This window comes from Lipotes vexillifer, unplaced genomic scaffold, assembly GCF_000442215.2.
Source record: "Lipotes vexillifer unplaced genomic scaffold, Lipotes_vexillifer_v1.1 scaffold223, whole genome shotgun sequence".
NCBI lineage: Eukaryota > Metazoa > Chordata > Mammalia > Artiodactyla > Lipotidae > Lipotes > Lipotes vexillifer.
In genome coordinates, this window is record NW_006788663.1 from 923,757 (window position 1) to 945,669 (window position 21,913).

The following is a 21,913-nucleotide window of genomic DNA, read 5'->3' on the forward strand; positions in this document are numbered from 1 at the left end:
CTTTCCCTTCTGAACCCTCACAGGGTTATTGAGTCATATGTGAGATCACACGTGAATGCCTCAGAAGAGGGTGAGGGGGTCTGAAAATGCCCGCTCTCGTTCTGTGGGGTTATGGCATCACACGAATTCACTGTCCACCCTGACGCTGCCCTGGAATTAGTCTAACAGTCGAAGGCTTTATCTCTTGTGGCCCTGAAGGAAAGGGTCATAGGAAGTGTAAGTTTGATAGACGGTGAGAGTGGGGCCTTGGGGAGGGAAGAAAAGGTCTTAAGTCAGGGTCCTGCCTTAGAGAAGGTGGCCCTGATGAGGGCCCAGAGGGGAAGCCTGGGAACTCGACATGTGTGCATGTGCATGGCATGTGTGTATGCGGCAGGGGCACATGTGCTACATGTGCTACAGCACATGTACAGCTTAGTGGGGACATGGAGAACCAGAGAGATTAGGTTCCACCGTAATCTGGGCTGTGCCTGATGCTGTGGCCGGAGCGGGGGGCATAGAGACAGTCCCCATCTTAGCCTCTTAGTTTGATGGGGATGAAAGAGGGTGCAGTGACTTGGAGAAGCAGGCTCTGTTGAGGGCCAGGGGAGGGCTCAGGACGCTGGAGGCCTGGTACTGAACGTGGAGGACGCACGTGCATCACTGTTATCCCTGCAGCCCCCAGGCATACCCGCCTTGGGGTTTGCAAAGCCCTTTGACCCAAGTGCTATCTTTAGGTCCTCACAGTGTCTGTGAAAGGCAGGGAGGACAGCAACTGTTACCCCAAGGGGGAACTGGAGTCCAGAGAGGGACCCTCAGGACGAGTCACACAGCTAGTGAATGATGGTGCTGGGGTCAGGATCCGGGACCTCTGGGTTCTGTGTGGGTGTTTCCTCTCCCAGCATCTCAGTGGCAGCTTTAGAGCTCAGGTTCTGTTAACCACACTTTTGTCCCCTGAGCTTTTAGAAATGGAGTGCCTGCAACGTCATTCCAGAGGCTCCAGTTCCAGGGCCTTCTAGGAAGCCCCTGTGAGGTTGCAGCCTCAAAAGGGGGACACGGGTTTGGCTGGCAGCACACACAGACCCACAAACTAGCCTGGACCCCCCGGGTGGGGCCCAGGGACTCTGCCTGCAGGCTTGAGTTTCATCTGGGTCATGTTGCATGTCAGATGGTGTCCCATAACTGTGTCACCGGATCCCAGAGGTCCCCTCCCACTTGCCCCCTGAGAACGGGGGCTGCAGAAGGGGGAGGGATGTGGCTGGCTGGCTGGGAGCAGGTTAGGGGGCTGGGTTTGCTTCAGTGGCACTGGGCACCTAGAGGCTTCTGGCCTCCCCTTTCACCAGCCTTTCCTACTCCCACCCCCCCCCCCCACCCCACCTCCAGGCCATCATCTTTGACCCCTCTGTCTGCCCACAGACTCCCTCAGCTTGAGGGCAGGGACCAGGTGAGTCACATCTGGTTCCCCAGAGCACAACAAAAGGTCTCCCAGGGAAGGTCCAATGTAAAGACTTGCTGAATGAATGAAAGGTCATGGTTCCGTCCTCACTGGAGTCCTAATGCTCTGCTTTTGTCCAAGCTGTTCTCATTGCCAGATGTACCCCTCCTTCCCTTCCTTTACAGAGCACGTGGTCCTTGCCTCTCTGAGCTCAGTGCCAGGCCAGCTCTTTCCCAAATGTGCCCCCAGGCCCTAGAATTGGCCACGTTCCCTCTCTGTCTCTCGCTGGTATGCATTCAGGGCCAAGCCTCAGTTTCTGCCCTGGTTACACTTTGGTCTGTGCTGTAGGTGTCTGTGGACGTTGACCTGAGCGCTGCTGACCTCAGCTGGGTGACCTTCCATGCAGGAAAGGGGCGGGGAAAGGCTCAGCTCTGCCATTTAACTGAGCACGCCGCTTTACCTCTCCAATGTGACTCCTCACTGTAAAACAGGACTGGTGACTCCATGATGAGATGTTAAGAGAAACAAATGAGAACATACATCTCTTTTGTAACAAAAACTAGAAAACAGGGCTTCCCTGGTGGCGCAGTGGTTGAGAGTCCGCCTGCCGATGCAGGGGGCGCGGGTTCGTGCCCCGGTCCAGGAGGATCCCTGTGTGCTGCTGGAGCAGCTGGGCCCGTGAGCCATGGCTGCTGAGGCAGCGCGTCTGGAGCCTGTGCTCCGCAACGGGAAAGGCCACAGCGGAACAAGGCCCGCGTACCACAAAAAAAAAAAAAAAAAACTAGAAAACATTCAAGTGATAATACCCAGCACTGGTTGAGCAATTATCAGGCACCAGTGCTTTTTAGACCTGGCAGGAGTGAAACAGAGGTTGGCCATTATTGTATCAATTAACCCTCCCAACATCTCCAAGAAAAAGGGATTGTTAATCTCATTCCCATTTCATAGATGAGTTTGTAGTGTTTCAGGAAAGCAAAGTGATGTGCACAGGCCTGCAGGTCTCGCAGTGGCTGAGCCACCTCTGAACCCTGTGCCGAAGTGTCTTGGGGAGGAATTATGGGACCAGAGGCTGGGGGCGAGCGGGGAAGGCGGACAGCCTGCCCAACGTCCTCTCCCCTCTGGCCCACTCCAGGGCTTAGGACCGAGTCAGGGAAAGGGAATTTTCCAATTGGATCAGCTTTTATCAAGAAATAGGGTGGGAGAGAGGAATGTTCCACACGGGGATTGGAAAGTCGGCAGGTTCTTTGATCTCACCACCAGGCGCATTCATGTCAGGGCTGTCTGAGGGCCTGACCTGGAATGTAATGCCCTGGCCCAGGAGGTGCCATGAAATGCCAGGGAAACTGGAGTCACGAGCAATCGCTGGCCTGCCCCTCACCTCTCTGAGGGCCGTGGTCCTCTGATCCTATTTTCTCATGTGATGTGAGGGGGCTGGAATCGGGGACTTCTGGGGTCTCGCCATGACTAGGACTCTGCTTTTAATTCAGACTGGTTCCTAGTAGTCCCCAGCCGGCCATCCGTCTCATCGGGGATCCCCTGCCACGTCATTTGCGCCTGGCCCCTGTATGAGGCACTGTGAAACAGCGGTATAGCAGACATGGAACCAGCCTTGGGGAAAATTGAGGGGTCAGGGCCAGAACTGCGCTCCAACAGTGGCAGTGACCATTGCCTTGCAATGGGAGACCTAGGGTATGTGGTAGCCCAGAGGAGGCACCGACCCCAGCCTGGGGAACCAGTCAGCTTTCTTCCTGGTCCTGAGGCTCCCAGGGTTCCGGCATTTGGGAAGACGGAGGGGGCCCCAGAGGGCTTTGGAGGCTCGACTCAGGTTGTAGCCACACTGCAGAGCACAGGAGAGATTCTCACTTCTCTGAGAAGCTGGGGCTGTGAGTAGAGGGTGCTGGAGACCACCTGGGGGAGGTCAGAGGAAACCACGGCTTCACAAACTTGTTGAAAGAATAAAGGCTATTGCCCAGATGTGCAGCCATCTGCCACCCGTGGCAGCAGGAAATATCGCACTATCTGAATAATTCTTGTGCATTTGTTTATCGGAGTTTGGATTTGAAGCCAAGTCTGTCAAACTCCAGTGATTACACTTTCCACTCCATCCTGTAAGGTGACTGGAGAGACTAATCCCCTTTATGACAACCGTGAGGTAGGGCCAAAATCCCTGCCATGCCCACCTCTTAGGTCTGCAGAGAGAATCCCCTAAGAGGAGGAAGAGTGGTCCATGAAGGGTAGGGGTGGGCGCTAACGTCCTCGATGTTAGAAACGATAGTGTTTGGCCGCAGGAGAGGCCCTTATGGGGTCGCAGGTACCCGGGGTTCCCATCCTTCCCGGGACTCTTCTCTAGCAAAGTGCAGCCAGGAGAACGCAACTAGCTTACGTTAGCCGCTGTGCCTCCCCGCAGGAACACTGGATCTCCCCGCAGAATGCCAGGCACATCAAGCCCATGCACCCCACGTCGGTCCACGGCGTGGAGGACATGATCCGCTTGGGGGACCTCAACGAAGCTGGCATCCTGCGCAACCTGCTCATTAGATACCGAGACCATCTCATCTACGTGAGTGCCGCCCCGCCTGCCAGCAGCCCCGCCCACTTTCAGTCCCTCTGACTTGCAGCCAGACCTGCCCAACCTCTGCAGCTGGCCACTGGGGACCAGGGACTCAGCCCATGCCCACAGCAGCTCGGGTCTGTGGTTCATCCTCTCTTTTGGGCTGTGGCTTGTGTGGTCTGTGACTGGAGAACGGGGAGGTTTTTTTCCAAAGGTTCATGTGCCTCCGTAGGGCTGAAACTGCCGGGAGGCCAGACCAGGGAGGAGACGGTGACAGGCTCAGTGCTTTGCCCAGAGATGGGGGATCTGCTACTCTCCCTGTGTTTGCTGTGGGGTCAGGACCTGCCACAGGTCCTCAAGGTCAAGGGGGGATGGGTTGGAAGTCTGTGTCCTCTTGAAGGGGATGGAGGACGGACATGCTCCTTGATCCCCCAAACCCTTGAAATTAGAACCAGTCATACACACACCCCACACTTCCCCACCTTGAAACTCAAGAGGACAAATAAAGAGCATCTCACTCAGCCAGGAGTGAGCTGATCCCAAGATGTGAGCTGAGAGACCATCAGAACAAGAAGGGCCCATCAAGATCATTTAGTCTACAGATTCTCACACTTTCTGGCCTCAGGAATGCTTTACATTCTTAAAAATTTTTGAAGACCTCAAAGAGCTTTTGTTTATGTGGGTTGTATCTATTGATATTTAACATATTAGAAATTTAACTGAGACATTTAAAAGTAACCACAAAAAATCCATTACAGGATAATGTATTTTTATGAAAAATAACTATATGTGCCAACATAAAACAATTAGTAAGAAGAGGGGCATTGTTTTACATTTTTTCAAATATTTTTAGTATCTGACTTTAATAGAAGGCAACCTGATTCTCGTATCTGCTTCACATCCAGACTGATGTGATATTGTTTTGGCTGAAGTGTATGAAGAAAATCTGGCCTCACAGATATGGAGGTGGAAAAGACAAGACCTTATGGACTTCCTGAAAGGGTCTCTGGGACCCTCAGGGGTCTTTGGACCGCGCTCTGAGAACTGCTGACCTAGTCCCATTTTACAGACAGGGAAACTTAGGCTCCATAAGGCTTAGCCAGGCCCAGAGCTGTGTGCCCAAGCAGCTCAGGGGTGAAGGAAGCTGTGGGTGTACAACAAGGAGAGAGCAGGAGGGAGCCCCCTGAGCCAGGTCCCCAGGCTGGGCATGCTCAGGGGAGGTGTGGGGTGCTAAGTGCCTGAGAGAGGTGCGGAGATGGTTCCGCAGGGTCTGTAGGAGTGAGGTCTCACTCCCAGGTCACTTCCTGACTCTGCTGGTGGAGATGGCGTTCAGGAAGGGGCACTTCATGAACAGAAGGCCCGAGGCAGGACCGTGGCAAGTGAGTGATTTGTCAGGACTGTGAAGGGGAGCCAGGGAGACAGAGCTGGGAGAGTCTGAGGGAGCCTGAGGAAGGAACAAGGAACTCTCGGGCCCTCAGAAGTCCTGGAATTGTGGTGCCTCAGCTGCTCGGGAGGCCCCTCTGCCAGCCTCCCCACTCTGGGTCCTTCTGCAGCTTTGAGCTCCCAAGAAGAGGCTGTGCTTGGGCCCTTGACGTACGTTGATTGCATTGGCACAGCAAGCAGCTTTCTCAGGGAGACCCTTAGTACCGACAAAGCCCCTCTCACTCCTTTCCTCACCCAGGGGGCAGGGCACAATGGCACCTCCAGATGTGAGCAGTGTCACTTAGACAATGGTGGGGGGGAGCTAGGACTTGAGCCCAGGCCAGAGATATCCCATGGGACCCCCTGGTGTCTGCACCCCGGTTCTTGGCGGTTCCCTCCTCCCTCCTCTCTCTGGACAGCAGGTGGACACAGGGTGGTCCAGGGGCTCTCCATGGCCATCCACGCAGGCCTGGGTGGAGTCTGACACTTGGGTCTGGAGGTGAGTGGGAGCCTGCCTACTTGCCTGCCCAGGGAGGCCACTGCAGAGCTGACGCCCTGACACAATCTTCTTTCGGGGGTGAGCTTCACAGCGGGGAGCTGAGTGAGGTGGGAGTTGTTTCCACCAGGGACCCCGCGGACAATGTCTAAGAATAATTCAGAGGCATGTAGTTGGTTATTTTGCGCGTAGTTTAGTGATTTTGCCAGCAAACTGGTTCTTTGTAAGTGAGGGAGTCGGTTGGTAGACTGAATCAAAGAACAAAGGCAAAAACAGGATTCAAAAGGGAGAGAGGAGGAAAAAACTTCAGACAGCCCGAGATCAGTGAATCTTGTTTGTGAAATTTTGAGGGTAGACTGGCAGCCGGCAGAGAAATCAGCCTGAACATTAGGCCTTACCTAGGTTGACTGTGGGATCAAAGAAAAGAATTCCAACAAAAAAAAAAAAAAGAAAGAAAGAAAAAGAAAAAGGGCTTCCCTGGTGGCGCAGTGGTTGAGAGTCCGCCTGCCGATGCAGGGGACACGGGTTCGTGCCCTGGTCCGGGAAGATCCCACATGCCACGGAGCGGCTGGGCCCGTGAGCCATGGCCGCTGAGCCTGCGCGTCCGGAGCCCGTGCTCCGCAACGGGAGAGGCCACAACAGTGAGAAGCCCGCGTACCGCAAAAAAAAAAAAGAATTCTAGAGGTTTGTGGGTTCTCCAGAGAACACTGAGATCTGCACCATTTGTCTCATTAGAAGTTTCACTAGTAGCCTTTCTGACTGATTTTTGGGTGAGGGTGGGAGGGCATGGGGGTGGAGCCCACACGAGGTGCCTGAGCTGTCTTTCTCCTTCAGAGACTCATGGCTGGAAATCAAGTCGTGGCGCCTGGAAGGTGCCCAGCTTGGATAGTCTGTGGGCCTGAGATGCTGGGTGTCTGTTGGTCTGGGGAGCTGTGCTCCAGAACTGTAGGGCTCAACAGTCAGCTCGAATGACTTGCTGACTCTACGATTCTGTGACTGGGTGCATGAAGCAGGATTAGAGCAGGGCTTTAAAGAGGGAGCCAGGCCATTGTCCCACCCAGAAACCATACCTGTCCCTAACCATGGCAACCCCTGGTCACTTCATGGCTTGGGTTACCCTGGGCACACCCCCATGCACCCAGGATTTCCTCAGATTACCACGGCCACTCACAGCCTTGGGCCCGGAGGACACTCTGTCCCTGACTGTCTGCCCAGGGCTTGCCTGCTCCAGCTGGCCTGGCCCCAGGAGCGTGAGGGACAGCACCCCAGGGCCGTAAGTCAGCCCGAGGCACCCTACATGGAGCAGAGCCTTCAGAGGGCACCTAGCAACCTCTCACTGGGTGGTCCCAGAGGCCAGGGGTCATCCCTGGGTCTTGTGGGCAACAGGTGGCAGGGCTGATGCTGAACATGGGCTGGAGCCCTGGCCTGGGACCTGGGGGGCCTGGATCCAGGTCTTGACAGGTTGCCTTTAGGGAGTCCCTACCCATTTCTGGTCTCAGCCGTCCCTTTGGCACAATGGGGTGGGTGCCTCTGTGACACTGGGAAGGTGTATGTGTCTAAGATGTATGTCTTGTTCTCCATGGTCTGCTAAGGGAGAGGCCCCAGGGCTAGCAGGCCCGGAGGCTTCCTGGAGGAGGTGAATTCCTACCATATGTCCTGGGGTGTGTCTCTGGCCCAAGAGAGGCTCCTTGATCTCCACCTGGGGACTTGGGGGCCCCTAGGGATCTGTGTGCTACGTCCTTGGCTTGGGGATAATCCTTATCTCTTCCCTACTCCAGCCCATGGGCCCACAGAGCAGGCTTTATTACTGGAGAAGAGGCCTGTGCTGGGTAGTTGGACATTAACTCTCTGCTGACCATGAACCCTTGGAGAGACAGAGCCAGAGGGCCTCAGGGAGCAGTGCCTAGAACCTCAGGGGACGGATGGGTGCTAAGGCCCAGAGAAAGGCAGGATGGGCCTGGGTCTCATTGTCAGCAGTGGCCAAGCCCCTCACTTCTTTTACCTCCCCCACTGCCAGCTCCGCAGTCTCACAGGTGAATTCCTGGGATTTGGGGGAGCCCAGGTGGGGAGGCGAGAGCTGGGGTTCTGGTGCCAGGGTCCCTCCTTCATCCCACTCCCTGCTTATCTGCTGTGCGGCCTTGGCAAGTCCCACCCCTTCTCGGAGGCTCAGTTCTCCCATCTGAGAAGGGGCGTCATGACTACACCTCACAGTGGCCTTCTGACAGTACAGAGAGAGATGGCCTGGAAGCTGCAAGTCCTGCGCCCGACGGGGATCTTCCTGGCAGGTGGTGTGTCCTTGTTCTGCTGGGCCGGGTCCTCTCACTGAAGGAAAAGTCTTCGTTTTTATTATTTAGTTTGAGATGGGTATATGTGCTACAGATTGGAAAATATTCCTTCTGCCACAGAGATGACCACTGCTACTCACTTCTTATCTATCCTCTAAGAGAAAGACTATATATATATATATATGATATATATGATATTGAATTATATATATATAATTAAAAATTTTTTCTACACAAATGATAGCATTTCTCCTCACACTTGTGTGCTTTTTCCACTAGCCCCAGCCCGGGCCATCCTTTCTGTCAGCATAGGCAGGCCTGCTGCAGTGTTGCTGACAGGCCTGTCCCCTCAGCTCCTTTTCTTGCAGTTTCCTGTGGACAGCAGTGAATTTCTTCTCCATCCATTAATTTAGTGACTCATTCATTCACTTGCCAAACATTTGCTGAGCGTGTCTTACGCACCGTGCACAGTATCGGGCCCCAGGTAGAGAGAGGAGTGAGGCTGGGGGACAGAGGCCTTGAACCAGAATTATGGAGGAGTCGGGGGCCAAGTGAAGGGGACCATGGAGGCTGTGATGGGTCACACAGGAGGGTGCCTGGCTTCCTGCGGGGGGGGGGAGCGCTCATCTCTGTTTGGACTGGAAGGATGAGCAGGCATTAGCCCCCTGTGAGGGGGCAGGGGATGGAGCTTGGTGCTTTTAACAGAAGGTTTAATATGGAGGGAGCCTCTGGCTGTGAGATGCAGCTAAGGAGGGCCAGGGCTCGGAGGTCTTGTGGGCAGGGGAAGGATACTGACTTTGTCCTGAGGCCATGGGGAATCTCCTGAGGGTTTTCAGGAGGGGGATGACACAGTCAGATTTTCAGAGCTGACTCTGGTTCCCAGTGGAGGACAGATTGTAGGGGCCAGTGTGGAAGCTGGGAGCGCAGAGGGGAGGCGCCTGGCCGGGAGGTGGCTGGTGGCCGGGCCCACGGAGCGAAGTGCATTGTTATGGAGAGGGAGGCCTCCCGGTGTCCCGCCCCGGTGAAGGTCCGAGGTGAAGGTCGGCGGTGAAGGTCGGCCGTGAAGGATGGCCGTGGTGCTGTTGGCCGGGCCGGGAGGCAGAGGAGGAGCAGGGTTGAGGGGGAAGTGAGCTCCCATCTGGACAGGCTGGTGGACATCAAGTTGGGGAGGAGGCTGAGGGGTCTAGTGCTCAGGAGGGCCCTCTGGGCTGTGGGCAGAGTAGACAGGGCCATGGGAGCTGTGAGGGGGAGAAGAGAGTCCAGGCCCAGCCCCTGGAAGGCTGCTTGTGGCATCTCAGCGTTCCCTTTGGCCTGTGCTTGGTCTGTCCTCAGGGCCACCTCGGTCTGGCTCTGACTCCTCCCCGTCGATCAGTTCATTGGGTCTGAAATAGTGTCTCTGCCTCCTGCGTCTGTAGCTGCTGTTCATTCTCCCCAGCTGCCAGGGTGACCTTTTCCCAGCAATCCTCCCAAGTGTCCTGTCCTTTTATGCCTCTGTGCTTGATCCCCACCGACGAGCCCTCCACTCCCCCATCCCCCCCCACCAATCTCAAGGAATCCGTGTGCCTGGTGTGAGCTGCCAGGGCCCCAGGCTCTCCCTCCCTGCCACCCAGCGTGTGGCTGTCAGCCTCCCCATGTGCCTCAGGGAAGGGTTCTTGAATGACAGCACGGAGCCTAGCTGGCCCAGGGCCACATGATGATCACGGGCCAGGTCCTTGAGCATCGCTTTGTTAGGGAAGTGTTCAGAGGAAAGGAAGGGAGCATTTGTGGACAGCTGACTCTGTACCAGACAGCTGTCAAAGGTTGTGCCCTTTGGTCTCTATGACAGCCCTGGGAGGTGGGTGTTAGCCATCTCCCTTTTACAGATGAGCAAAGTGAATCTTAGAGAAGCAAAGCGATCTGCCAAAGGGATGTCCCTTGTGGCTGTCTCTCCTACCTGGTTACCAGAGTCTAGCTGGTAGGAAGAGCCAGGGGAAGAGGAGAGTCCACTGGGGCCCCAAAGGGCATGTCTGGCAGGACAGAAGCCTGGGCCTGGGGCGCTCAGCCCAGGGCAGCTTTGCATGGCCACACCCGCCCCCGGGGTGGGCACTTGCCCTGGCATGCGGTGCTGGCAGCAGCGCCTTCCCTGCACGGCCACCTTGGGCTGAGGCTGCTAGGGCGTGACTGGAGCTCTGGTATGACGCACTGGGCCCTGGGTGGGAGGGGATGGGCAGGGCTGTCGCCTCCCTTGCACAGTCACGTCTTTCTTCAACCCCTCCGGGCCCAGATGTCAATAGATCCATCACCATTTTATAAGCTGGGCCGGACCTTTTTGAGTTGCAGTGGGGAGAGGTGGGGAGGGAAGCAGAAGAAAGCCCTGAGGGCCTCCCTGTGTCCTGGTGGCGGGAGGGCCAGGCCTTGTGTCCCCTGTGTGGCAGGGCCCACAGCAGGAAATTTTGTACATAGGTGCCCTAACAGAGGAGCCCGAGGAGAGAAAGCCCCCAGAAGGCTCTCTGAGGTGTGTCTGGCCTGTGTGTCCCCACTGCCCGGGATGGCTGGAGGCACTCTGTCCCCCAGAGCACAGGGGCAGGGCCGCAGAGACTGGGGCCCACCCAGCCCCTTTAGCTCTTTATGGCTTCATTCCACTCCGCCCTCACCAACCCAACCCCTCCACTCTGGGAAGGTCCAGTTTGTGAATTTTACTCTGAAAGTTGGGGATGCAGGGTTTGGAGGCAAAGGTGGGAGCCAGCGTTTGAGAATTACCTACGGTGTGCTATAAATTTTAAAGTCCACCATCTTCTTTCATAAAGTTATATTATGCCCATTTTACGGATAAAGATAAGGAAATTGAGGCTTTAAGACCCGCCTTCCCTCCCTCCCCACTTCCTCCCTCCTTTCATCCAATGTCTCTGAGCACCGACCCAATGCTAATCTGAAGGCCCCACCCCCAGCTCACAGGGAGGTAGGATTCTGACCCCAGGTCCACGGGACTCCAAAGCCAGTGCTGTCCCTTCCAGAGGGACGGAGCAGGCCAGAGCCTGAGAGCTTTCTAGAGTCAGAGCCTCCCTCATGGGAAGGAGTGAGCTCCCCGTTCCTTGTTGCCCACAGACCTACACGGGCTCCATCCTGGTGGCTGTGAACCCCTACCAGCTGCTCTCTATCTACTCGCCGGAACACATCCGCCAGTACACCAACAAGAAGATTGGGGAGATGCCCCCACATATCTTTGCCATTGCTGACAACTGTTACTTCAACATGCAACGCAACAGCCGCGACCAGTGCTGTATCATCAGGTGGGCGGCCCAGGACCAGCATGGAGCCCCAGGCTCGGCCCCTAGAGCTCCTGCCCTGTGCTCCCGCTAATGCCTCACAATATAGAGAATCACCTCCCCTTCCCCAGGCCCTATACCTCTATTAGTGCTACCAAAGCTCATGTGAACTTTTGAGACCAACCTTGGTTACTGCTGGCTCCTGTTAAATTACTGTCAGTTGCAACCTCAGGCTCCTGTTCTCTCTTGGGCAGAGGGTAAAACAACAAAGCGTTGATGGAGCATCTAGTTCGTGCCGTGCTGTGTGGCAGTATGGATGGAGGAGTGTGTGTGTGTCTGAATAAGGGGAAAGAAAGTAACCTTTAGCTGTGGCAGGGCACTGGGCTCCTTTCACCTTCCCCAGGCCTGGAAGGTCCTTAGTGTCAGCCCATTTTACAGATAGGGAGCTGGTTGGAGGGGGGCCGCAGTTCAGGGCAGTAACAGGTCTTGCCTCTGCTTGGGGCTCCTCTGCAGTGGGGAGTCTGGGGCAGGGAAGACGGAGAGCACAAAGCTGATCCTGCAGTTCCTGGCGGCCATCAGTGGGCAGCACTCATGGATCGAGCAGCAGGTGCTGGAAGCCACCCCCATCCTGGAAGGTAGGGCCGGGCTCTCAGGGCGGGGCTGGGGGGGGCTGGGGGGGCGATTGACACTGACCGTGACCCGTGAACGTCTGCACACCCTGCAGCATTTGGGAATGCCAAGACCATTCGCAACGACAACTCAAGCCGCTTCGGGAAATACATTGACATCCACTTCAACAAGCGGGGCGCCATCGAGGGCGCCAGGATCGAGCAGTACCTGCTGGAGAAGTCACGTGTCTGTCGCCAGGTGGGCCTGAGCCCCTGGGCAGAGCTGCACCTGCGCAGCAGCCCCAGCCTCAGGGGGGTGTGGGGTGCACACCGTCTGCGTAGCCTTGGTTGTCCCTGTGTTGCTGTTCGCTTGCCTCAGTGCCTGAAATCCCAGCAGGAAACCCACCCACGGGGACTTTTTCATGAAAGGCACTTGTTAACATACTAAACTGTTTACAGTCTGCCTGACTGTCTGTCTGGCTCCGGATGGCCTCCTCCTGCCCTCCCATCCCCCAACACCTTGTGCTCCCATTTTTAGGCCCCCGATGAAAGGAATTACCACGTGTTCTACTGCATGCTGGAGGGCATGAGTGAGGAACAGAAGAGGAAGCTGGGCCTGGGCCAGGCCACAGACTATAACTACTTGGCCATGGTGAGGCCCAGGTGGGGCACCCGGGGAGGGGGACACCGTCCCAGCCCCTCCCCAACTCCAGGCCTGGTGGGTAGGAACTTCTCCGTGGGCTTTCTTCCATCCTCTGACTGGCCCCAGCCCACCATAAAGCCTGTTCCCCACGTGGGCACACACCTGCTTGTACACACATCTAGATGAATTATCACCACAGACGCACACATTCCTAAATGTGTAGACGTCCCAGACCCAGGGACGCATAGACACACACATGCCCACGTGTATGCACACCCGGCCCTGTCTGCACACGTGTGAGGTGATACGTTATTCTTTGAGGACATGGAGACTGGGACCTCTGCCAGGGCCCCCAGGATTGTAGGGTACAGCCTGCTGTGGCTTCAGCCTCAGGGGCTTACTGGTTGCAGGGCCCTGTTGCCAGCCTCTTGTTGCTGTCTGGACATAAAGGAAAAGTGGGCCTGGGGCCATTGCTGCCACTCAGCGCCAGTGGTGGGCCATGCACACAGCAGGCTGGATTGGGGGGCACCAGCTTCCCTAGCCCTGGGGGGAGCCCATGCCTGGTTGTCTGGACCTGAGGTGGGCCAGTCACGTGGACACAGGTGTGGGCTATGGCACCTGAGGGATGTGGGTCAACCAAGGGGTGTGTGTGTGTATGTGTGTGTCTGTGTATTGTAGGTGTGGCAGGCCTTTCTGGACACTTCCGTTAGCTGGCTGGCACACTTGGATACACACACATACACACACACACACACACACACACACACACACACACGCACGCACGGGTCTCATAGGCACACACAATGGGGCAGACCCCAGGCAATGCCCTGCCTGTCTGTAGTTACCACCTCCCACCTTCTACCCCAGGCTGCACCTTGTGAGGGGTTCAGGTTCCTGAGGGTGGATGTCCATGGGGGGAGAGGGGTAAGGTTAGGCCTTGGTGCTGTGACTGCCAGGCAGGGTGACGGGGACAGGCCTGGCATCAGTGACCCGGCTCCTCTCACTCATGGGAAGAAGGGGCATCCATGCTCCCCAGATGTGGGAAATGTATTCTTGAGAAGGCCAGCCAGGAGCTTTCTAGACTTCCTGGAGGAGTCATAGGTGAAGTCAGTGCTCAGAAACCCAGGCTGGCCTGGCCAGGCAGAGAGGGCCCTTCAGCCCAGGCACTGCCTCTCTGCGGGTAGCTGTGGCCTCCCTGACACCCTTCTGCACCGCACTCTCCCACCCACTCCCACCAGGGTAACTGCATAACCTGTGAGGGCCGCGAGGACAGCCAGGAGTATGCCAACATCCGCTCGGCCATGAAGGTGCTCATGTTCACGGACACGGAGAACTGGGAGATCTCCAAGCTCCTGGCCGCCATCCTGCACCTGGGCAACCTGGAGTATGAGGGTGAGTGACTGAACAGCCATCTTCAGAAAAGAAGGCAGAGGCTAGAAAAGGGAACACGTTCACTCATCTGACTCTCCAGCGATGTGCCAGGCTGGGAGGTGGTCCTCTGAGACAGGCACCAAGTCCACTCTGCTGTTGCCCTGGTGTCCAGCATGGTCCCAGGACAGAGTAAGAGGTCTGGGTATGTTTGCTCAGTATGAATGAATGATCCCAGCTCTAAGGAGCCCACAGTCTAGTGAGTCTTGAAAGACTAAGAGACACGGAGAAAGCACGCACAAGGCAGAAGGAAGAGCCCGTGCAAAGGTCCTGAGGCCTGAGAGAGCAGGGCACATTTGGCGAAGGGCAGATGGTATCAGGCACAGAGCTAGACAAGTTCTCCAAGCCTGTCTCAGGAGCCCCTGATTGCTCTGGGGGTCTGGAGTGGGGGTCATGGGAGGGGGAGCCATGACGGCCAGTGTCTGCTACATGGATGTCAGGCATGGAGCCAGATGCTGGGCATACATGCTCCCTACCCTCCTGGTGCCCGTGGCTCACGGTGACAACATTCGTCAAACTGATATTAACCCAGAAAAGCATTTAGTCATGCTAAATGCCCTCTATGGGCAGGGCAGTCCCCCTGAGACTCGAGACAAGAGCCGCCTTGTCCTGCTAGACTGTCCCTTTCCCCCCACGCCCACCCCCTCTGGCCTGACGCTGCGCCCTGGTGCTGACAGCCCGTACGTTTGAAAACCTGGATGCCTGCGAGGTTCTCTTCTCCCCGTCCCTGGCCACAGCCGCGTCTCTGCTCGAGGTCAGTGAGAGCTTTCTGTCCCCTCGCCTGCTTCTCCCTCTCCCAGAGGAGCAGTTTTGACTTCAGGCTCAGGGAGCTGGGGCCCTCTGCCTGGAGAGTTCAAGTTCGACGTCGAGAACCGGTTGTGTGCAGGCTCTGTGTTGGGCACGGGTCCCAGACGAGGAGTGGGGACCGAGCGCGGCTGCCCCTGGGGAGGGTGTGGAGCATGGGGGGCCCTGAGAAGGTCAGTCAGTCTTGTAGTAAAGATTTACTAGGCTCTGCCTCGAGTTGGAAAACTGGTATAAATAAAGCCAGAGTCAAAGCCAATGCCGGAGGGACAGGGGACATGCTGGGGGGATGGGAGGGGGCTGTTGAGGAGAGAGCAGTTCCTTCTCAGCGGCCCTTGGGTGGGTTTGATGACTGGGGAGGATATGGCCGTGGAGGGCAGGGTCTGAGTCAGGCCTGGTGGAAAGTGGGAGGGGTTCTAGGTGTGATGGAGGGAGGGGCAGGCTGGCGGGCGGCTGAGTGGGTGCCTGGATGTTGCCCCACTAGGTGAACCCCCCAGACCTGATGAACTGCCTGACCAGCCGCACCCTCATCACCCGCGGGGAGACGGTGTCCACCCCGCTCAGCAGGGAGCAAGCGCTGGATGTGAGAGACGCCTTTGTCAAGGTGGAGTGGCTGCCGGCTCTCCCCGCCCCACGGGAGGTGGGGTTGTTCATGGACAGGAGCCGAGGAGTCCACAGAGCTGGAAGGACGTCTGGGCCCTGACCCCGGTCTGCCCTTGGGTCCGGCTCCAGCCACTGGCTCTCTCTGGGGCTTGGGCAAGAGTCTGCCTTCCCCAGAGCCTCATTCGTCTGTCCCACGAGGGGTGGGAGCTGCGCTCTTCAGCGGCCCCAACAGCTCTGGTGCCCTGAGGCCCTCCACACCTGGGGCCTGCTTCATGCTGAATCATAATCTTTGGTCACTCAGTCTGCTGTGCTATTCCCAGCCCAGGGGATACCCTCTCTGATCTCTCCAACGAAGACCGCCGAAGAGGGGCTGGGTCAGGTGGAGAGGCCCCCCAGTCCTGCCATTTTGTCATCCATTGAGCCCCTCTGCTGTGCCAGGCCCTGTGCTGGGCTCTGGGACCCTCGTGATAATCAGAGCTGAAGGGGAGACAGAGATAGTTGGGAGAGATGGGAGCCCAACCTGCGTGAGGTCTGGAGAAGTTTCTTGGTGGAGCTGACACCTCCACAGAGCTTTGAAAGACAGGCAGGAATTGTTCTGGCGGGAGAGGGTGCTCCAGGGAGAGGGAGCAGCTGCGATAAAAGCTTGGGGGTTTCGTGCTGCAGGAAGGGGCTGGAGTGAGGCCACTGAGGCCCAGGAGCCTGGCCGGTCCTCCTGGGAGGCTGTGGCTGCACCCCGTGGCTTACGTGGCTGCCTCTTCCCTCAGGGGATCTACGGGCGGCTCTTTGTGTGGATTGTGGACAAGATCAACGCAGCAATTTACAAGCCTCCCTCCCAGGAAGTGAATAACTCTCGACGGTCCATTGGCCTCCTGGACATCTTTGGGTTCGAGAACTTTGCTGTGAACAGGTACCACATGGGCTGTGTCCTGTGGGAATTTTTTTCTGCAACATGGACTTAAGTGTCAAATCTCTCCCTTTAGACTACATTTAGCTGGCTCCAAGCACACTCTGCCAGGCTGTTGGAAAATTTGACTCCAGACACCCTCTGGGGCCCTTTCCCCTTGTTCCCTGTCCCCTCCAGTCCCTGGGTCAGCTGAGGCCAGCTGGGGTGGTGGAGCGAAGGCTCTTACACCATCACAGACACTCTAGTCCCCGCTGCCCATCAGTCCAGTGTCCAAGCTCCAAGGTGCCTCAAAGCAGGTGAGGCCGGGCCTGAGCCAAGCTTGAGATGGGGTGTTGGCCATAGCTGGTGTCCCACTTGGGGGCTGTGTGAGGGGCAGATCGATGGAGCAGGCCCAGGTGGACACTGGAGCTGGAGGCAGCCAGCCCTGCCCCACTTTTTAGCTGTGTGACCCCAGGCAAGTCACTTCAATTCCTGTAATGTTCAGATGTCTCAAAGCCCTCCACACCACCAAAAGACTCACACTGAACACATGAAGTGTCTGTCACCTGGGAGAGCACTGAGTTGATGGCTCAGAGACGTCACTGTCAAGGCCCTTCTTGCCCAATCTCGCGAGCCCCCTTCCCATGTCTGCTGACGCTTTGGATCTCTCTTTGAGGCCCCTCCCCAGCGCCTTGGCTCTTCCTCTCCCAGGTGCTCTGCCAGGGGTGCGGTGCCCATCCACCAGCCCTCTCTCAGGGCCTGGTCACGCAGGGAAGAGGGCTCCAGCCTTAACTCTCCTTCCGACTCACTGAGTGACCTTGGGCAAGTGCTGTGCCCTCTCTGGGCCTCCGTGTCCTCTTCGGTAATGGAGGGGGTTGGACTTGCAATGCTGGTTCACCTCAGAGATTGGAAGTTCCAGGGGCACACTGCACACCAAGCTGGGGCCGGCCCCTGAGCGGCAAGGCAGGGCCTGAACATCCCCCTGCCTCCCGCTGCCACCTGTGCCCTGCACCCCTCTGTGCAGCTTCGAGCAGCTGTGCATCAACTTCGCCAATGAGCACCTGCAGCAGTTCTTCGTGCGGCACGTGTTCAAGCTAGAACAGGAGGAGTATGACCTGGAGAGCATCGACTGGCTGCACATCGAGTTCACAGACAACCAGGACGCCCTGGACATGATCGCTAACAAGCCCATGAACATCATTTCCCTCATCGATGAGGAGAGCAAGTTCCCCAAGGTGCGGGGCAGACATGTCCCCTCCACACTCTGAGCCTCCGCTTTCCTCATCTGTGGAATGGGACTAATGATACGCGCCTCTCAGAGCAGCTTTGGGGCCAGTTCAAGTGCACTCATCTGACGTGTGGGAATTACCTACAGTCCAGTGGGTCCTGGACCAAACTATGAAGATCTAAGCACGCAGCTGGTGCAGAATAGGTGCTCCAGACACAGAATGTGTCTTGGAGACGGGGAGGGGCTGCTCTCATGATTTTAATCACGGGAAATAGATTTTCTAAGCTGGAATGTACTTTCAAGGTCGTGTGATTCCAATTCACCCGCTTAACAGATGGGGAAATGGAGGCCCAGAGAGCTCCTGTGTGGGGAATAAATAAAGGGAGGGAAGCTGTTGGGAAAAACAGAAGCGGGGGTGAAAAGACAGGGGGCAGGAAAGGCAGTAGGGCCTGGTAGAGAGTGGGACGACGGGGAGGAGAGGGTGGGCTTGACAGCTGCTGCTTGGTTCCCACAGGGCACAGACACCACCATGTTGCATAAGCTGAACTCCCAGCACAAGCTCAACTCGAACTACATTCCCCCCAAGAACAACCACGAGACCCAGTTTGGGATCAACCACTTTGCAGGCGTTGTTTACTATGAGAGTCAAGGTACAGGTGGGCCCTCTGGGGCTGGCTGTCTCTCTTTGCTTGTGTCCCCTCCCTTCCTTCCCCTTGTCCAGCCCAGGACAGAGACCAGGGCCCTGGAATAGAAAGAGGGAAGGGATGTTAGGAAGCACCGGGCTCAGTGCTTCTTTTTTAGGGATTTAAAAAGAATTGTGGTAAAATATATGTAATACAAAATTTACCATTTTAACGATTTTTAAGTCTACAGTTCAGTGGCATTAAGTATATTCACAATATTGTACAACCATCACCACTCTCCAGAGCCTATTCATCACCCCAAACAGAAGCTCTGTACCCACTAAACAATAACTCTCCATCCTGCCGCCACCCGCTAGTGCCTGATAACCTCTATTCTACTTTCTGTCTCTATGTATCTGACTATTCTAAGTACTGTCATATAAGTGGAAACATACAATATCTGACCTTTTGTGTCTGGCTTATTTCACTTTGCATAATGGCCTCAAGGGTCATCCATGTTGCAGCATGTGTCAGAATTTTCTTCCTTTTTATGACTGAATAATATTCCACTGTGTGTGTATGTGTGTGTGTGTGTGTGTGTGTGTGTGTGTGTGTGTGTGTGTGTATACACCACATTTATCCATTCATCTGTCGGTGGACATTTGGGTTGTTTCCACCTTTTGGCTCTTGTGATACGGCTACCATGAACATGGGTGTATACCTATCTTTTTGAGTCCCTGCTTTCAATTCTTCGGGTGGGCTCAATGCTCTTTTGCACATATGGGGAAACTGAGTCTCAGAAGGGGCAGTTAACGTTTTTTTAGATCACACAGCCTCTTGGCTGCAAAGCCAGGCCTAGAACTAGCCCACTTACTCACCAAAACTCTTTGAGCAGGAAGACCAAGTTTGGTCTTTGAAGGAGATGTATCTTCTTTTCTCCTGGGAGATACAATTGGGCTCCTTTTAAAGCTAGAAGTGAGGAAGGTCAGAAAACGGTCAATTTTCCCCGCTTGGAATTCCTACAGGGTCTGTCAAAAGCGGGCAGACTGCCCTTGCCAACCGCAGTCCTCACACCCTGGTGCAAAGGGCTGGCCTTGAAAGGGCATCAGCTGTGGGATGTGTCTGCCCTCCCGCCTTCAGTCCCAAAGGGTCCCAGCCACAGCCAAAGCCAGTGAAATTCCAAACGAACAAGCAAAGAGCCACTGCTTTCATACTTCCTTGTTGAGTTGGTCCAGAAGAGGCAGAGAGCAAGCCATGCGGCAATTATGCAATCAGAAGGCTGCTCAGCCCTCATTAAAATAGCGGGTGTGAGATCCGCCCCACCTGTTAGAAAGAAGAAAGCCAATGTTAAGTTTGAAGGAGTGTTGGACAAATAGATCTGTTGTTTGGAGTAAGAGAGGGTTTTTTTTTTCAGTGCAGTCCAACCAACGTTCACTGAGCATCTATTATGTACTAGGCTTCATGATGTTGCTGAGGAGACGAAAATGAAAATTGAGCAAACTCTACTCAGTTATAAAATTATAGAATATTATTAGATCTGGAGGGAACATACGGCTCATCTACTTTTATGGATTTGGAAACTGAGGCCCCGAGAGGGAAATGACTTGCCTAAGGTCACTAATCAGTTTTGAGCTACTTTAAACAATCGTGTCGGCATTTTCTGTTTACAGAGCACTGTTTCAATTCAGTAAATTTTATTTATGACATGTGTGGTGCTAGGTGATCCAAAAAGAAGCTAGAGCTTACGGGCGCATCATGCTCATTCAACAGAAAAGGAAGCTGAGGCCCAGAAGGGGACCTCCCTAGGGTCCCGTAGTGAGTCTGTCATAGAGCTTTAATTAGGACCCTACAATTCCATCCCAACTTCAGAGCCCCCCTTCCAGTACGGAGTGCCACCTGCAGCTCACCCCTCCCCAGATGCCAGGTGGGCAGCTCCGCACTGGGTCTCTGTGCCATCTGCCGGCCAGGGCAGCCTGAGTCCTGGGGGAAAGGGTGCTGCTTCTCTGCAGGGTTCCTCCTCCTCGGGCATCCCCAGCCCTTGGGCTCCTCATCTTCATCCCCGCGCTAGCAAGGCCCCCCATTAACCAGTTCCTAAGTCCTCAGGCCCTGGTAATGGTAGCCTGCTTTGGAGTCTCTGTGGTGCAGGAGAGCCTCCCTGGGCTGGTGCCAGGGCTCCTGCTCTCAGGTCTTAAGTCTGCCCGTGGCTTGCTGTGTGCAGTTAGACAATTTGCTTAGCTTCTCTGAACATCAATTTCTTCCCTTGTGAGAGTGGGGAAGATGATCTCCACCTGTCCTGCATATGCAGGGGGAGTTGTGAGCATTCCAGCTGTGAAGCCACTCTCCAAACAAGGTATTTTAAATGCATTCCTTTACTGTTAGCTGGTACCAGATGAACCTGTATTCTCTCCCAGGGCACACACTTAACAAGGGCTTTTGACACCTTTGTCACTGAACTTGGGTCCTTGGACTTTTTAATCAATAGAAATTGGTAAGAAGCCAGACGAGAAATTCAGGCAAGGCTTTACAGGGGCTCGTGCTGCTTTAGCACGAGGGAGTGAGAACAAGAAACAGGTTCCTTTGCTCACTCCCTGAGCGGGGGCGGGCTGGTTCCTTAAATGAGGTGAGGGTGGTGGCGGATTGGTGGGTCGGGCTGGAGGGGGGGGGGCGGCTTACGTGGTCAGCTCACCCTCTTGGTGGTGCTGTGTGCTGGGGTCATGGGCAGTTCCCTGCTTTTGCTCCCAGCAGCTCAGGAATGGCAGTCGGTTTGTGGCCTTTTTGTATCTTATGGTTCACAATTGCTGGCACCGCGCATGCGTGTAGTTATTTTTAGTCCCTAAGTTTCTTTGTATTTTGTTGCTGGAGGAGACGTTTGTCCAGGTGCGAGCACTCCGGTAGAGGGTCCCAGGTCCCAGCCTATCTCACCTTCGTCCAAAAGACTGAAGCTGGCATTTCAGGTGTTGCGGTGGTTGAGCTGGCAAGGTGTCCCGCTCCCTCCGGGGGCCTGAGACTTCCTGTCCTCCGCTTTGGCCAGGCCGGGAAGAGGTGAGCTGTGAGGCTGGGGTGCTGGCTCTGCCCCTCGCTTTCTCTGCGACCTTGGGCAAGCTACTGGCCTCTACAGGCCCCAGAGTCCCCAGCCGTAAAGTGGATGTGGTTGAACTAGGTGGATTTGGAGGGTCTTCCTGGACCAGGCGTTGTGGCTTCGGGGAAGGGGTGAGTCTTGTCGGGGGGAGGCTGCCGGAGCTGGCGAGGTGTGACTGCTCTCTGCCGCTGCCCAGGCTTCCTGGAGAAGAACCGGGACACCCTGCACGGAGACATCATCCAGCTGGTCCACTCCTCCAGGAATAAGTTCATCAAGCAGATCTTCCAGGCTGACGTCGCCATGGTAATGTCGGGGTGTGGTTTTCATTGGGCAGGAAGGGCCCCCAGAAGCCAGGCCGGTATCTAGGTGCCCCCTTGTCTCGTGGCTTCAGCTGAGCTCCTCTGGCCCTAGAGCAGGGGCGGTGCTTTGCTGTGGTTCCAGGAGGGGCTGGAGGGCCTCCAAGATCCTCCTATCGGGTCCTCTTGTACTAATGAGGTAGAATGGGTGGGGCGCAAGGCCCAGGGAAGGATCACGTGAGATGCTGCGGAGCAGAGTTTGATCAGGACTCGGTTTTCCATGGGGGGGGCCCTCCCCCGCCCCCACCCAG

General features: G+C 55.8%; 1 protein-coding gene across 1 annotated transcript in view; it reads left to right on the forward strand.

Annotated features, from left to right (window-relative positions):
* The window catches only part of MYO7A (myosin VIIA), a 100,348-nt gene that overhangs the window by 17,421 nt on the left and 61,014 nt on the right, over window positions 1-21,913 (forward strand). The window contains exons 4-15 of the mRNA XM_007461713.1: window positions 3,819-3,971; window positions 11,250-11,434; window positions 11,924-12,045; window positions 12,135-12,277; window positions 12,557-12,670; window positions 13,900-14,053; window positions 14,767-14,843; window positions 15,375-15,494; window positions 16,258-16,400; window positions 17,401-17,611; window positions 18,119-18,254; window positions 21,503-21,609. Of these exons, the coding sequence (XP_007461775.1) occupies window positions 3,819-3,971; window positions 11,250-11,434; window positions 11,924-12,045; window positions 12,135-12,277; window positions 12,557-12,670; window positions 13,900-14,053; window positions 14,767-14,843; window positions 15,375-15,494; window positions 16,258-16,400; window positions 17,401-17,611; window positions 18,119-18,254; window positions 21,503-21,609 (1,665 nt within the window). The remainder of the gene's footprint in view (window positions 1-3,818; window positions 3,972-11,249; window positions 11,435-11,923; window positions 12,046-12,134; window positions 12,278-12,556; window positions 12,671-13,899; window positions 14,054-14,766; window positions 14,844-15,374; window positions 15,495-16,257; window positions 16,401-17,400; window positions 17,612-18,118; window positions 18,255-21,502; window positions 21,610-21,913) is intronic.